Here is a 17,834-nt window from a genome sequence, read left to right as displayed (position 1 = left end):
GCACTCGGAACCCAAACCCGACATGGCCATGTTTCGGACTTCTGTCCTGCTTCAGGGGAAAATATTCAAAAAGCCAATTCAGGTGGTAGAAAACATCTTCTTCTTTCGGCGAATTTACTCCGTGCCTATCCTGTTTGTCAACGCGGGCTGCATTTCACCCCGCTGAGTGAAATGCAGCCCGCGTTGACAAACAGGATAGGCACGGAGTAAATTCGCCGAAAGAAGAAGATGTTTTCTACCACCTGAATTGGCTTTTTGAATATTTTCCCCTGAAGCAGGACAGAAGTCCGAAACATGGCCATGTCGGGTTTGGGTTCCGAGTGCGGATAAGTATCCGTTTTTTTATTCTCGATTGCAATTGCTTAAAAATTTTTGAAAATCAACAAAAAATTATATTTGATTAAAGGTTTAGTGACCCCTATGCAAAACGAGCAGTACTGACAATGTCTGCCCGTGAATAGAGGGTCATACATAAGTAGTTTGGCGTATTAGGTGCTATTTAAAATTTAGTACCAGGACACTTGTTGTTTTTGGATTGAAATTTAGCAGGACAGCATGTATCTTAGCATGGCAGAGGTGTGCATATTTACACCTGCCAGATAGCAGGTGTAAAACGTCCACACGAACATTTTCACACATACTTTTGAAAACCAGAGCACATGCGTAAACCATTTTCCCACCCCCAACTCCATCTCCTGGAAAACCTCTATAGTATGGGTAAAAGTATGTACAAAATTGCTTCCACACGTACTTTTACATATACATCCCCTGGGGTATCTTTCCAAAAACCCACTTATGTGTAAATCCATGTTTTCCATGCATTAATTTTCTTGTATTAAAATTAGCATGTAAATGCTGACTGCAAATAATCTTAATCATACCTCCTCAAAGTGTAGTTAAGTTTCTTAGGTTACCAAGTCAGTGTTAACATTTGCATATTTTAACACATTATTTAACTATGTACTCATAGGTAATGAGCTGATTTGCTTAATTTTGCAGCTCAATACCTATTTTGTGTACTTAGCACAAGCTAATTAATGGGTTATAAAACTTTACAGTGATTTTCATGCACATTATCGCTTGTATAAATATCAGCACATTTTAATACATCAGCTATAAAGTGAGTAAATTCTGTAGTATCCTTGGGATCATAAATTTACCTTCTGATCTCAATAATATGAATGTAATAGTTAGATGTACTTTGAAACAAATCACATTATACAGGTTAAACCAACATTATCTCATGCCAGTAACCAAAGCACTGAAAGCAGTGCATTATCAGCAGGGTAATCATGTAGCTCCATGTCAAAAGGAACATATTAAGTTATTCCTGGTTGCATCCCAATGCATGCATGGAGATGTAGCCTACTTTTCTCAGCGAAATCAAATGATACATCTCCAGCATGCAATGCAATAAAGCCAGGATTGATGTATCCTGCTCCTTTTGGCACAAAGCTGAAATTTACTGCTTTGGGATAAAGTTGGTTTAACTTAGAAATGTCATTTGTTATATTTCCTGATATAACCAACATGCACATAAGGATAGACAAAGTACCCAAAAAATATCAACGTGTACTAACTTGCTTAATGGAATATTTAATGGGCAGGCACAACGCCGGCAGTCCTCAGCTGTCCCTTCAGTAGGATTACCATAGAAACCAGGGAGGCATCGATCACAGTAAGGACCAAATGTATGGTGCTTGCAGTTCTAAAGGAAAAAAGTACAGCAGAGCTTGATGCAGGCTGACCTTTCAGTCTTCAGGCAGGTAAGAAACTTATCTGTAATAATTCAGTTATCATTGAAAACTTTTCTGCCTTTTCCTTATAGATATATTGTCCCAGTTTGTTACAGACATAAATTTTCCAGTCTAGACTAATATTTTCTTATGTTGGTTCCATTATATCTTTATGTGATTTTGGATGCATCTGTCCTAGATGCTGGTCCAATTTTTTTCAATACTCCATTCTTCTTTGAACCAAGGGGAATCCATAGACTGGAAGCCGTCTACTAGGATCATGAATTGCTAGCAGGGTTAAATTCATATTTCTAGACTGCTGAAAACAGAGGTGAGTATAAGTGAGCACTCTCAGTATTTCAGTCTCTCTGTCTTCTGAACATGCCCTGCCCATTCCCACCTCTTTTTCAAAGCGGCTATTGGCAGAGAAAGTTGAATTTAGAGTTTTCTGTGGACAAGAAAAAGCAAAGCCAGTAAACCAAAATAAGCGATAGTAAAATTAGCATCTGTTAAACCAAGAAGGGTATTAAAGAACCAGAAAAAAATGGAGAAGAAATTAAAGAAAAAGTATAAGGAGGGACCAGCAGGAGGGATGTTAATGGAGTAGCATTAAGCCAGTATGCGTTTGACATATACAAGGCTCTACCCGCAATAAATGAAACTATCTGAATGTTCTGAATAAGGTAAACCTGCAATCAGGGAAACCATCTTAATATTATGAATGCGCTCAACCTTCTATTAGGAAACAATTTAAATTCTGAATGTGGTCAACCTGCAATCAGATATCCACTTAAATGCTCTCAATGTGATCAACCTTCACCCATGCTAACCATGTTAACAGTCTGAATGTGAACCAAACTTCAAAAGAAAAAAAATTCTACTTGCCAACTAGGTGCCTAACCTCACAGAATAAGACAAAACTGGACTAAACTGAAAAAATTCAAACTCCAGATCCTAAGGTCAATATTCAAAGTCATTTAAATGGATAGCTCACACGTTAAATGGCAGGTCTAAAATTATCTGGCCTTGTGTGGCCTGAATTTTCCACTTAACCGGTGCAGCTTCAGCATGGAGTAATACAGATGCATTATGACATTCATCACATTATTCTCCTTTCCTTTCCTAATAAGGCCTAACATTTTGTTTGTTTTTTTGAACACCATCACACGCCCCCGAGGTTCCCGCCATGACGTGTTTAAGAGAGGGCCTGGCGCGTGCACGTGCCCTAAGTAATCCCCGATTCAAGATGGCGGACAGGATCGCCCACGCTGTCCCAGGGATGCTGGGGAAGGCGGCGTTTGTAAGCGGAGACTGCCAATCTTCCCAGAATAGCTGGTGCAGGGAAAAAGGAGGTGAGTATCAGAGGTCAAAGCCATCTGCGACCGATGGGTGCAACATCTACATTAAATTTCATCTGCCATTTGAATGCCCAGTCTTACAGCCTTACACGGTCCCTCTGCAATTTTTCACAATCTGCTTATGAATTAAAAACTCAGAATGATTTTGTGTTGTCTCAATCACCTTAATTGTTCCTCTTTCCAGATCATTTATAAATATATTAATAAAACACCAGTCCCAGTTCAGATCCCTGGGGCATTCCACTATTTACCCATCTCCACTGAGAAATCTGACCATTTAGTCCTACTCTTTGCTTCCTTTCTTTTAACCACTTTCTAATCCACAATAGGAAATTATCTCCTATCCCATGAGTCTTTAATTTTCTCAGGAGTCTCTCATGGGCACTTTGTCAAACACCTTCTGAATATCCAAATGCACTATATCCATTGATTCACCATTATCCACATGTTTATTAACCCCTTCAAAAAATGTAGCAGATTTCCTTTGTGTAACTTCATGCTGGCTGTGTCCCATTAAACCATGTCTTTCTATATGTTCTGTGATTTTGTTCTTTAGAATAGTTTCCATAATTTTTCCTGGTACTGAAGTCAGACTTACTGTCTGTAGTCTCCCAGATCACCCCTAAAGCCCTTTTTAAAGATCAGGGTTACATACACTCCAATATTTAGGCACAATGGATGATCCTAATGGTAGATTACAAATTAAGAGTCCAAACCACATTTTTGTTACAAATTAATAGAAACAGATCTGCAAATTCATTTTTGAGTTCTTTCAGAACTCCTGAATGTATAACCATCTGGTCCGAGTGATTTGCTACTCTAAATTAGTCAATCTGCCTTATTACATCTTCCTACTTAACCATGATTTATTTCTGTTCTTCTGAATCATTACCATTTAATATGGCATCTGGCATCTAACATCCTCTTCAGTAAACACCAAAGCAAATAATTCATTCAGTTTTTCCAAAATGGTCTTATCTTCCCAAAGTGCCCCTTTAACACCTTGATCATCTAATAGTCCAACCGACTCCCTCACAGGCTTTCTGCTTTGGAGATATTTTTAAAAGTTGTTATTATAAGTTTTTGCCTCTAAGGCAAACTTCTTTTTAAATTCTCTTTTAACTGCCTTGGAAATGTTTTACTTTTATTATTTATAACTTGCCAATGCTTATGGGTTTTCCTGTTTTCTTCAGCTGGATCCTTTTCCCAATTTTTGAAAGAAGTTATCTTGGCTAAAATAGCCTCTTTCACCTCACCTTTTAACCAGGCTAGTAATCATTTGATCTTCCTTCTACATTTTTTAATGCATGGAATATATCTGGACTGGGCTTTCAAGATGATATTTTTAAACAATGACAACACTAATATAAACGCTTAATCTTTGAGGCTGCACCTTTTAGTTTTTTTCTATTTTATTCATTTTATCAAAGTCTCCCTTTTGAAAGTTAGTGCTAAAGCAGTAGATTTACTTAATGTCCTCCCTCCAGTCATTAAGTCAAATTATAATACCTAGCTACATTGATATCACACTCTGGAGAATGTGAGCCCTAGGGCTAATGTTAAGTTGGTGCAGCCTGGAGATTGTGAACATGGACCAGGCCCTAGCAGGTGGCAGTTGATATGCCATAAGACAAGGTCTTCTGCTTGGCCAGCCCCCTTATTCTTGGGTTGAGCACGCAGGTTTTGGAGACTGATAGGATTTCACTAGCTGGTTGCAAGGAACACAGGACAAGGAGGGCAAAGTCAGTGTCCAGGCAGGGGTCGAGGCAGGCAGAGATAGCAAGGGTCAAATAGGCAGTCCAGGTCAGGAACAGAAGAACAGTCTGAGGAAAGGCTGACTGGAAGGCAAGGCAAGGTAAAGCAGGACAGGAGAACAAGGTAGGATGGACAGTCAAGGCAGGACAGAAGGTTAGACAAAGCAGGATCATGGCAAAGCAAGGTTGGACAAGGCAGAAATATGGCCTCAAGGTGGGACAAAGCAGGAACAGTAGCTGAGGCACCAACTTGTTGCAGAAGATTTCCTTATATACCTATACAAAATGTGATATCATCAGCCAGCATCCTAGGAAGTCTTGGTTGCAGGGCCTATATGATGAGCACCTGGTTGTAGAAGTGGGATGCTCTGCTGAAAGTGCTTGGAGGTAAGGAACATTACAACTGACTTAAATGCATTCCAGACAAAAGAGATATCAATTTGCTTTTCTACAAAATAAATATCCAATAAATCTTGAATAGGTTGCACAAAATTTTTATCCTCCAAAGAACCCAGTATTAAATTTACACGCCAGGGGGCAGATTCTAAAAGGGTTACGCACGTAAATCTTCTGTGCGCCGAGCCTATTTTGCATAGGCCCGGCGACGTCCGCATGTCCCGGGGCTTTGTGAAAGGGGCGGGGGCGGGACCGAGGCCTCCAGCACAGCGGTCGTGCTGGGGCATCGCGTGCCGGCAGCTGGCTGGTGCGTGCAAGTTATGCCTGCCAGAGGCAGGTGTAAATAACAAAATAAAGGTGGGGGGTATTTAGGTAGGGCTGGGGGGTGGGTTAGATAGGGGAAGGGAAGGGAGGGGAAGGTGGGGGGTGGAAGGAAAGTTCTCTCTGAGGACGTTCCGATTTCGGAGCGGCCTCGGAGGGAACGGGGGAAAGCTATCGGGGCTCCTCTAGGGTTCGGCGTGTGCAAGGTGCACTAGTGTGCACCCCTCTTGTGCGCGCGCATGTTATAAAATCGGGCGTACATTTGTGCGCACGGAAAGCGCGCACAAATGTAGGCCGTGTGCGCAGGTTTTAAAATCTGCCCCTAGGCTTCTAGAGGATAATTCTGACCAAGGATATGAAAGCGAGATTGCAGCATGATCTGAAAACAAAATTGGTTGAATATTAGCACTACCACAGAAGACAATAACTTATCAGAAATTTTTGTAAAAGTCTATACAAGAGTAAGATTGATGAGGTAAAGAAAAAAAAGTGAAGTCTTTCTCTCTCAGATGAAGCATACACCATAGATCACTTAGTCCATATTAAGGAATTAAAGCTGAGATTCTGAAATCTGGCTGTCCTAAATCTGTGTGATGACTGCCTCCCCAGTATACTGTCCAGTAGTTGGTGAAAGTCCCCACCCACAGTTATTTCAACATCGGAATAGTCCAATAATATAGAAAAAACAGAATTGAAAAAGTCTGGTGAGACTGTTTGAGGCAAATACATTCACAAAAAGAAGCTTTTTCTTGTGGATTTGGATCAAAAACAGCTGTCAATGACCGTCTACAACAGAACATGGGAAAAAATACAAGATTGTTTTTTATGTAACAATATTGCCACACCTTTCTTTTTACTCACAGGAGTAAACAGCACTTCCCAGATCTAATCTCATCGGATTCCCTATGCGAGAATGAATTTCTTGCAATAAACATTCATCAGAATGTAGAGACTTAAGGTAATTTATAGCCTTTTAGTGGCGAAAAGAGTGGTTGAAGCCATTCACGTTTAGAGACACATTCGGGCAGATACAGTAAAGTTTGCGGGAGAGCGGGCGAACGCCCGCTCTCCCAGTGCACTCACAGGACACTCTCCTGCACGCACAATACAGTATGCAAATTAGGTCCAGCGGTAGAAACAGGTAAAAAGAGGCGCTAGGGACACTAGCGTGTCCCTAGCGCCTCTTTAGGGACAAGAGCGGCAGCTGTCAGCAGGTTTGACAGCCGACGCTCAATTTTTCCGGCGTCAGTTCTCGAGCCCTCTGACAGCCACGGGTTCGGAAACCAGATGCCGGCAAAATTGAGTGTCCGGTTTTCAACCCGCGAGCCTACTTCAAATTTTTTTTTTTTTTTTTTTTTTTTTACTTTTTTTACCCTTCGGGATCTCCGACAATATTAAGTTGGAGGGTGCACAGAAAAGCAGTTTTTACTGCTTTTTTGTGCACTTTCCCGGCGCCGTCAGCTATTAGCGCCTACCTTTGGGTAGGCTCTAATTTCTTAAAATAAAATGTACGGCTTGGCTGCACATTTTACTTACTGAATTGCGCGGGAATACCTAATAGGGCCATCAAGATGCATTTGCATGTTGCGGGCGCTATTAGGTTCAGAGGGGTTGGATGCGCATTTTCGACCCCTTACTGAATAAGGAGTAATGCTAGCACGTCCAAATCATGGGTTAACAGTGTGCTCCGTCGGAACGCACTGTACTGTATCGGCCCGAATGGAAAGAATATTCTTATCAGCAATCACAGAAAAAAAGAAAAAAAAAACCCTTAGGTACCACACAACTAAAAAAGTCCATCCATAAAAAACAAGATACGTCCCAGGGTGAAGACAACCAAAAACAAAATCACACTAAATCTTAGATGAACCATAGAAACAAGCCATACCCTATGAAAAACAGCAGAAGAATAACAAAAACTGGAAAACCGTGCTGGACTCATGTTTGGGGAAAGATGGTCAGCTACAGAACCAGCTCCAAAAAGAAAACATAAAGAGCTACCTGTGAAACTTTGCATTCCAAAAACCAAAGCAATTACAGTATTTAGGGCCTGAGCAACAACATAGTTATCAGCAAGCAAGCCTTTACTGCAGAAAAATATCAAGTAGACATAGCTGCAGATGCCCTAAGATCTTAAAGAAATATTTGATGAATATCTGGGGATTCAAAAGTGTGTGTCCGATTATTTAGTGTAACTTGCATTTTGGCAGAATAGAACACAACATATTTAGCCCCCAGCAGCAGAAATGAGGCCACATACTAAGGAATGTTTCCCTAACCTGAGCAATTGCTTTAGCCAAATCAAGAATGAAGAAAATAATCTTATCATGCAGGATAGATGATTTCTTGTTGAATGCTTCCAAGATCACTAAAACCTTTTGAAAAAATATGTGCACGTGTCCATGGAAGTGCAATTTTATAACATGCCCGACCTGAAGTAACTTGCATGTGCTAGCAGCCGGCTGGCACACAAGGCTCTGGAACAGCGAACAATGGTGCTGTCCCGGCCTGCCCCACCCTAAACAAGCCCTTCGGCCTGCCCCTTCTAAGAGGCCTGGCACTTGAGCGTGTCCGGACCTTTACACATGTGGCCGGGCCTCTTGGAAGATTCGGCTGGCACGCGTAAGGCCCGGCCTCGTGCATAAAGGCTGGGATTTACGCGCGCCCGGCATTTAAAATCTGCCCTTATGGGTATTGCAGGAGATTGGCACAACTGGGCACAGAAACTTAGTACTTTAAAGATCATGATGGGATGCATCCATTCTATTTCCAGTAGGTAAGTAAACTGCATATCCAAGTAAGTTGGGATAAGTTTAGTTAGAAAGACCAGCATGTTCCTGCCCTCAAAACCTTCATGCAGACTGAATACATGGATATTGTTTCAGCATTTGCAATTCAAAAGATCTTCGAGGTCATGTTGTAAACTGTCTATCTTCAACACTGAGGCCTATAGCTGATCATTGCTGATTTAGCAGTGTCAGCCCAATTCTCCAATTTGTCCAGCCACTCGTGAAACAAGGAGATTTGATTGCTAGGGTCAGAAACTTCTAATTTGATCTCACAGGTAGCTTCTGTATTTATGTTTAGCATCTTTTTCATCTGAAGAAGCTCTGTTAAGATTGTGACATCTGATGCTGCAGTTTTGCCCTGCCATTCTTCTGGTGTTGGAGTGGGGAGGAGCTCATGTTTACTATGTTTAGTATCGGAAGTCATTGCAAATACAGCTTCAATTTTCCCTGGTTTCATTTCAGACATCATCCAGGAGTACAGGGGATCTCAATCCAAAACCTAATCTAAGCAAGGTTCTTGTTGTGGAAACGCAGGTAGCAGTTCCATCTCTGGTGTTTTCGTGTTCCCTGGGCCCCGATACAGCCGTAGAGGAGCTCCAGCAAGCACCAAGGCAGATGAGAGGTGCCCCAGCATAGGCTGAAGATGGAGACCAATGACCTCAACCACAGCCAAACAATGCAATGTTGGTCTCATGAGTGGTCCTCAGACTACTCCAAGCCCTTTTGGACCTGAGGCACGGAGCAGCAACTGCGACAGGGCGGACAGTGGTCAGACAATGAGGACATCAAAGATAAAAACTTGAAGTGAGACAAGACCCAGGATACGTGAAGTGGAACATCACTCTGGATACTAGGTAAGACGAGACTTCGACACATGAAGAATGCAATCTGGATACGTAGAGTGAAAAGGAACTCTGGTCACGTATATGAAGAAACTCTGGAAGGCCATGAGTTGCTTAAAGAAGACTTGGTCGGTACCAGACGTCACGCGTCCTACACAAACTAGCCAGACTGGTCTCGGACCAAGCAGGTGGCGCGCCCGACACATCCAGGTAGGCTGCTCGCGGATCACGCTAGTCGGTACTGCATATCACGCGCCCATATACTTAGCCACTGAAGACAGGTCACGGACATGCTGGTGGTTCCCCACACAGAGAAGATAGCAGATGAAGTGAAGACTCTGACGAAGCCTGTTCCAAATGCACCCTGCACAGCTGATAAAGGCCAGGCAGGGCCTCGCTGGAATGGATCGGATAAATAGAGTTCATTCGTGAAATGGAGGCAGGGTGCAGACTCCGAGGATCCAGGCAAGGTTTAGGGTTCGAGGGGATGCCTCTAAGATGAAGTTTAAAATAAGAAGCTGGAACCTCATGGAGACTTGCGCTGCCAGGACGAAGATGTACCGGATAAAGAAGACATCAAGATGAGACATCTGGAGACCTTGAGACGATGAAGACGTCCTCATAGGGGAGCTGTTCCATCCCATTTATCATTTTTGTTGCCCTTCTCTGTACCTTCTCCATTGCAACTATATCTTTTTTGAGATGCGGTGACCAGAATTGTACACAGTATTCAAGGTGCGGTCTCACCATGGAGCGATATAGAGGCATTATGACATTTTCTGTTTGATTAACCATTCCCTTCCTAATAATTCCTAACATTCTGTTTGCTTTTTTGATTGCTGCAGCACACAGCCGACGATTTTAAAGTATTATCCACTATGATGCCTTGATCTTTTTCCTGGTTGGTAGCTCCTAATATGGAACCTAACATCGTGTAACTACAGTAAGGGTTATTTTTCCCTATATGCAACACCTTGCACTTGTCCACATTAAATCTCATCTGCCATTTGGATGCCCAATCTACCAGTCTTGCAAGGTCCTCCTATAATGTATCACAGTCCGCTTGTGATTTAACTACTCTGAATAATTTTGTATCATCCGCAAATTTGATAACCTTACTCGTCGTATTCCTTTCCAGATCATTTATATATATATTGAAAAGCACCAGTCCAAGTACAGATCCCTGAGGCACTCCACTGTTTACCCTTTTCCACTGAGAAAATTGACCATTTAATCCTACTCTCTGATTCCTGTCTTTTAACCAGTTTGTAGTCCACGAAAGGACATCACCTCCTATCCCATGACTTTTTAGTTTTCATAGAAGCCTCTCATGAGGGACTTTGTCAAATGCCTTCTGAAAATCCAAATACACTACATCTACTGGTTCACCTTTATCCACATGTTTATTAACCCCTTCAAAAAATGAAGCAGATTTGTTAGGCAAGACTTCCCTTGGGTAAATCCATGTTGACTGTGTTCCATTAAACCATGTCTTTCTATATGTTCTACGATTTTGATCTTGAGAATAGTCTCCATTATTTTTCTCAGCACTGAAGTCAGGCTCACTGGTCTATAGTTAACCGGATCGCCTCTGGAGCCTTTTTTAAATATTGGGGTTACATTGGCCACCCTCCAGTCTTCAGGTACAATGGATGATTTTGATAGGTTACAAATTTTAACTAATAGATCAGAAATTTCATTTTTTAGTTCCTTCAGTACCTAGGATGCATACGATCCAGTCCAGGTGATTTGCTACTCTTTAGTTTATCAATCTGGCCTACTACATCTTCCAGGTTCACAGTGATTTCGTTCAGTTCGTCTGACTCATCACCCCTGAAAACCATCTCCGAAACTGGTATCTCCACAACATCCTCATTAGTAAACACTGAAGCAAAGAATTAATTTAGTCTTTCTGCAATGGCCTTATCTTCCCTAACAGCCCCTTTAACCCCTCAGTCATCTAATGGTCCAACTGACTCCCTCACAGGTTTCTTGCTTTGGATATATTTTAAAAAGTTTTTATTCTGAGTTTTTGCCTCTATGGCCAACTTCATTTCAAATTTTCTCTTCGCCTGTCTTATCAATGTTTTACACTTAACTTGACAATGTTTATGTTTTATCCTATTTTCTTCAGATAGATCCTTCTTCCAATTTTTGAAGGATGCTTTTTTTGGCTAAAATAGTCTCTTTCACCTCACCTTTTAACCATGACGGTAATTGTTTTGCCTTCTTAATGTGTGGAACACATATGGACTGCGCCTCTAGGATTGTATTTTTAAACAATGTCCAAACCTATTGAACACTTTTAACCTTTGCAGCTGCACCTTTCAGTTTTTTTCTAACTATTTTCCTCATTTTATCAGTTTCCCTTTTGAAAGTTTAGTGTTAGAGCTGCAGATTTACTTATTGTCCTCCTTCCAGTTATTAGTTTAAATTTGATCATGTTATGATCACTGTTGCCAAGTGGACCCACCACAGTTACCGCTCTCACCAAATCCTGCATTCCACTAAGAATTAAATCTAAAATAGCTCCCTCTCTTGTTGGTTCCTGAACCAAATGCTTCATGTCTTTCACTCAGACAGAGCTCCAGAAAATACAGCTTTTCCCTGTGAAATCTATCTAAGATGTGAATCTTAAAACAGTTTGCACATGCTCAAAAATTTCAGTGATAAGAAGTCATTTGATACAGGTACTAGCTATAGGCTGGTTAAAAAAATTGCTTGACCTTGATAGATCCTCCTTCCTGTCTTCTTCCCACCTTGGCTCCAGTCAGACAGTGACCTCACTAGCTGTGCTTGGTTGTTAAGTTTTCTTAAAGAGAAGGAAAGCAATCTGTCTGCTACTGTTTTACTTGAACCATCAGACTTGAATGAGAAACATAAACAAATGGGTTCTCTCTATTTGTTTTGAGGAACCAGGAGTGAAACAAAAATGGCCTAATTCGTCACATTTTATACATTTGTTTCAAACAAATATACATTTCAAATTGTAATTTTAAGTACCAAGCAATTAGTATACTGTTTAATTTAAATTTGATTGTAATCCATCTTGAAGTCATTCATGGAAAAAAGGTGGAATATCAAATGTTTATAAATACCTATATTTAATTCTTCCAATCTCCGCTAGAGTGAGACCAACCAACTTGTGTAATTCATATATCCCAATAATAATCTCACCTTGCTTCGCTTGTTTATTCAAAATTTATTCAAAAACAATTTTAATAATTTATTTAATTAAAAAAGAATGTAATACGGGGAAAGGTAAGTTTCATACGCTTGAATGCATGCCTTCCACGGCCTTGCTTCATTTATGTAATGTAATCATTAACTTACCTCCTTCCCGATCCCTTTGTTTTATTTATGTGTACTATTTTTAGAAAAAAAAATTGTATTTTATTTTTACTAAAAAGTGTTAATGTCCACTGGATAGCGCCATTAAAGGCTTTTTACTTTATGTTGATAAACAAAAACGCCGGTGTCCTGCTACTGATTTCTGCCTGGAAAAGGCTTCTCAGTAATTCGTTCTCATTTAAACCCCAAGTGGGTGAAAAATCTTTTTTCTTTTTTTCTCAACAAAGAACTGTTCATGCAAACGCCAAAATTTATATTTGAAAAATAAGACTTATCTCCCAACACAGCTGTGTTTCGAAAAGTTGTCCTTTCTTCTTCAGATCAAGCTTTTCTTTAGTTCCCAAGAGAAAGGAACAGAAGCTACTGATATTTCAATTGTACGTCCTAAATCCCGTTGGGCACCGCAGGGCCCGGTGGATCCTCATATTATTGCATTTAAACATATGATATTGAGAGATTTAGAGATCATGGAAAAGAAGGAGACTCCGAGACATCATAATTTAACAAAAGATTTAAGGATGGCTCTCCAACATTTATCAGATGAACATCAGCTGGTTATTAAACCAGCGGATAAAGGGGGAGCAATAGTGGTACAAGACTTAGATATTTATCAAGCAACAATGTTACAGCATTTGGAAGACAGAAAATATTACCAGGTGCTGGATGATGATCCCACCAAACATTTGGTAGGGACACTCCAGGATCTTACAGAAGTCCCTTTTTTGACTTTGAAAGAGAAAAAATTCCTCCAATGTAAACAACCAAAAATACCCCTCATTTATTCTGTTCCAAAAGTGCATAAGAACATCATGCCACCTCCCATAAGACCTATAGTTTCCCTTCGGGACACGGTGTTGGAACCCCCAGCAATTTTCTTAGACAAAATCTTGCAACCCTTAGTGACTAGCGCTAAATCTTATTTGAAAGATACAATACAATTTTTGAGAGAAATAGCAGACATCCGGCTTACACGAGAGGAAAGTTGGCTAATAACAATGGACATACAATCATTATATATGCAAATCCCGCAAGGTGGTCATGAACCGGTTGGTTAAAGAGAAAAGCTCATATTGGATACCTGCATATTTTCTACATGATCTCCTTGAATTAGTGCTCACTAATAATTATTTCAGATTTGGAGACAAGTTCTATCACCAATCCCATGGCATAGCCATGGGGTCATCACTGGCCCCTTCTGTGGCTAATATTTACGTGGCACAATTCGAGGAACAACATATTTATACTTCACAATGGTGGTCTAACATCAGATATTGGCGCCGATACATAGACGACGTCTTTTTAATTTGGACGTCGTCTGAAAAAGAGTTGAAAAATTTTCTACAGTGGATCAATCCGATAGACACCAATTTACAGTTTACAGCAGAAAGCAGTAAAGCACAAATAGCATATTTGGATGTAGAAATACAAAAAAAGGGTCAGAAACTTGAAACAACGGTACATCATAAAAGTACAGAAAGAAACACCTTGCTGAAGTACCATAGCCATCAAGCTTTATCTCTTAAGCAGGGATTACCAGCTAGTCAATTTTTACGATACAAGAGAATATGTTCTACTAAAGAAGAATTTGAAAGACAGGCGGAATTATTAAAAAACAAATTTAGAGATAGGGGATATCTTAAGAAAATTATCAACAAGGCTTACAAAAGAGCCAAATTTTCAGACCGCAATCAACTTCTTCAATATCAAAACAAGAAGGAACAGAACAGATTGACTTGTATCATACCGCAAAGCACAGCAATGGCATCTGTTATAGCTTTGATATGGAAACACTGGCCTATATTGACAGTACATGAAGCATTTGAGGAATTCCCCTTGATAGCTACCACAAGAGGTTCAAACATCAGAGATAAAGTGGTACATGCAGATATAATAAGAAATGATGAACATCATAGGGGACAACATGGAGCATGTCAGCATTGTGACATGTGCTCTATGACTATCGAGGGCAGTGAATGGAAAGATCCTGTGACAGGATATTGCTTAAAGAGGAAGAGAGACACCGATTGCACATCTAAGAATGTAGTCTATCTCATACAATGCCCATGTCCAAACTATTACGTGGGCAGGACGTCAAGAACCATCAGGATAAGACTGATTGAGCACAGATCAAAACTTAATACCAAAACGTTGGAAGCTCCAATAGTTGATCATTGTGTCACAAATAAACATCAGTTTCAACAACTAAGATGGACTATTTTAGATGTGATAGAGGACAACAAACGAGGAGGGGATCAGAAGAGAAGTTTGAATTACAATGAACAGCATTGGATTTTCAAATTGAACACGGTAGCTCCACATGGGCTAAACGAAGAAATTGAGTGGACAACATTGCTTTAAATAGATGGAATTTCTTACAATATAGAAAAGAACAGTCCCCAAGGCCAAATGGTCTTCAGTGAATTCCATAGTACTGGGAACAGAGACACATCATGATTGACAACATTATGCGTGACGTAACATGTAAGACGTTCTCTTTAACCATTGGCGGAATTTCGATCTGCTGACCAATTTAAAAAGCACACCTTTCGGTGTAGGAGAAAGAACGCCGTCATTCAGAGCTGTTCAGCTTGTGAGCGAAGAAGGAACCAGCACGCCACGGATCAGCGTTTTTCAACCTGAGGCAAGAAATTCATACGCTACAGAGCAGAGTTCTTTGAACCTGAGAGCGTGTACCAAAGAACGGACACAAGCTCCCCTGAAGAAGAAAGGACAACTTTTCGAAACACAGCTGTGTTGGGAGATAAGTCTTATTTTTCAAATATAAATTTTGGCGTTTGCATGAACAGTTCTTTGTTGAGAAAAAAAGAAAAAAAGATTTTTCACCCACTTGGGGTTTAAAAGAGAACGAATTACTGAGAAGCCTTTTTCAGGCAGAAATCAGTAGCAGGACACCGGCGTTTTTGTTTATCAACATAAAGTAAAAAGCCTTTAATGGCGCTATCCAGTGGACATTAACACTTTTTAGTAAAAATCAAATAAAATTTTTTTTTCTAAAAATAGTACACATAAATAAAACAAAGGGATCGGGAGGGAGGTAAGTTAATGATTACATTACATAAATGAAGCAAGGCCGTGGAAGGCATGCATTCAAGTGTATGAAACTTACCTTTCCCCGTATTACATTATTTTTTAATTAAATAAATTAATAAACTTGTTTTTGAATAAATTTTGAATAAACAAGCGAAGCAAGGTGAGATTATTATTGGGATATATGAATTATATAAATACATATAATCATTTTTCCCATAGATGCAAGGCAGGAAAATAACCTTTAGTATGTAGGCCACAGGGCATGCCTGCAATGAGAATGGAACAAATGGACAGCTTTATCAAAGCTTTGATCCATATAGGCTTCTCAGCAATTTCCTTTAAAGTACTGAGATAGTTTGATTGATAAAACTGGAGGAAGATTTGAGGAGTAAAACTGGAGTAAAACATTGTCAAATATGCCTCTGATTCTGTTCCTCATTCTCTTTAGGACCTGCAATGACATATAATGTGTGTGGGCTAAACAATATCATGTTGCATAGCAGCCAATCAGCTTACTGTGGCACAAAATATTCACCAAAAATGTCTGATCCATAAATCACAATGTGAAATACAAATCACAAAGTAGACTGGTAAAAATGAAAATGAACCACAAGCCACTTGTCTGGGCCCTCGTTAAGTGTGATACAAATCCCAAGTTTTGGATTGGCCCAGCTGCAGCTGATACTGTACCAGAAAATTTAAGGTCAACTGTAAAAAGGTATTTCTAATACCTTTATTTAGAAATCATAGTTGATACCTATTTAATATTAATTTTTATTCCATTTTGATAAATTCTATTTCATTTATGTGTTTGCAGATAACAAAAAATAAGCTTGCCATTTCTTATCAAATTACTCTCTGAATATCAAGTTAAACACTTGTTTTAAAGTCAAATTAGAAATTAAGATGAAGCCCATTACTGAATTATTTTTTTTTATAAAATACATTTTATTTATTCATTTATTTATTTATATTACTATATACCGTCTTTTGTCTACAAGGTCAATCAAAGCAGTTTATAGCAATAAAAATATACATACAATATTAAAATAAGTAATTCCTTATTCTCTATTAGGTAGGATGCAGTCTGTGTTGTGCCTCTATGTGACAGAGGTGCAGTATTTCTGCTAGTGTGTATTTTCTCTGTAGGGATTTGTACCAGTCTGGCTTGTTCTCTTTGCCCAGTAGGTATTGTAGTCATGTCCTAGGGCTGGTGCAAGATTTGTATTGCTGCCGTTTCATAAATAATGGTGCTGTTTGATTCTTGAGAGTTCGTGCTGTGATTGTATGGTATGGCAAGGTTCTAGATGTCTTTTTTTTTTTTTTGCAGGGTGTTTGTGTTATTTTACAAAGTGTTTAGCAGTGGAAGGATTTTGTTTTGTTGAGGTGATACCAGAATTTGAGGGTTTTTTTTTTTCTTTTGCATGTTGAGTTGTAATGTTCTTAAGATTATGATTACTGCTATTTTATTGTAGTTATGATAATCTCTGCCGTTCTAGAAAGAAGCTTCATGAAAGAATACATTGATATTTGTTTTATTTCATGATTGATTGGATCTGATGTTTATGTTCTTTGCTTTTTACATATTCTTGTGAATTTATAAACTACAATAAATATAAAATTAATACAGATTAATAGGGCATTTTTAATGCTGGTAAGTGTTTGAGATAATTAAGTTAAACTAGTGTAAAGTTTCATTCATGAGGCATAACAGTTGTTCTAACCTTTAGAAGTTCTTTGTCAGGTGCACTGCACGCTAAGGCATTATTTATGGATAAGAGTAAAACTAGTAGGGCTCAAACCTATATACCTACTGCCTCCACATGTTAACCTTGGGCCCCCCAAAAAAAAATCAGTTCTGGCTACGCCACTGGCTAGTATGGCTACTGCTCCCTCACCATTCACAGTTTAAATAAGAACCACAGTGCTGAGGCTGAATACCGCACAATTTAAAAGCACAACCACCTAGCAGTTACAGGTTTTTTTTGCAAAAAAAAGTACTCTATCCCATTTTGTTCCTAAGGAAGAAAATCTTTATTGAATAAAGTCCATAGTCTGCTATGATCACTAGAACATTGGATAGATATGTCATGCATTGATTCAATGTCACTACCGTGGAACCAAATGAGAACAGATTGCAGTCAAACTTGTTATATAGCATTCTGGAAATCCTGTCACTTATTTCAGTAAGTTCATGAAATGTAGCATAGCACTGGTAGTTTGAAGCACTGGCAAT

At 39.5% G+C, this 17,834-nt stretch overlaps 1 protein-coding gene across 1 annotated transcript in view; it reads right to left on the bottom strand.

Moving 5' to 3' along the window:
- LAMA2 (laminin subunit alpha 2) overlaps positions 1-17,834 on the bottom strand; it is a 1,492,466-nt gene that overhangs the window by 626,331 nt on the left and 848,301 nt on the right. Inside the window, 1 exon segment of the mRNA XM_029596813.1 lies at positions 1,581-1,708. Coding sequence (XP_029452673.1) covers positions 1,581-1,708 — 128 coding nt within the window.

The sequence above is a fragment of the Rhinatrema bivittatum genome, chromosome 3 (assembly GCF_901001135.1).
Source record: "Rhinatrema bivittatum chromosome 3, aRhiBiv1.1, whole genome shotgun sequence".
NCBI classification, from domain to species: domain Eukaryota; kingdom Metazoa; phylum Chordata; class Amphibia; order Gymnophiona; family Rhinatrematidae; genus Rhinatrema; species Rhinatrema bivittatum.
The sequence above is the reverse complement of the archived record's forward strand: the minus strand, read 5'-3'. Positions and strand labels throughout refer to the sequence as shown.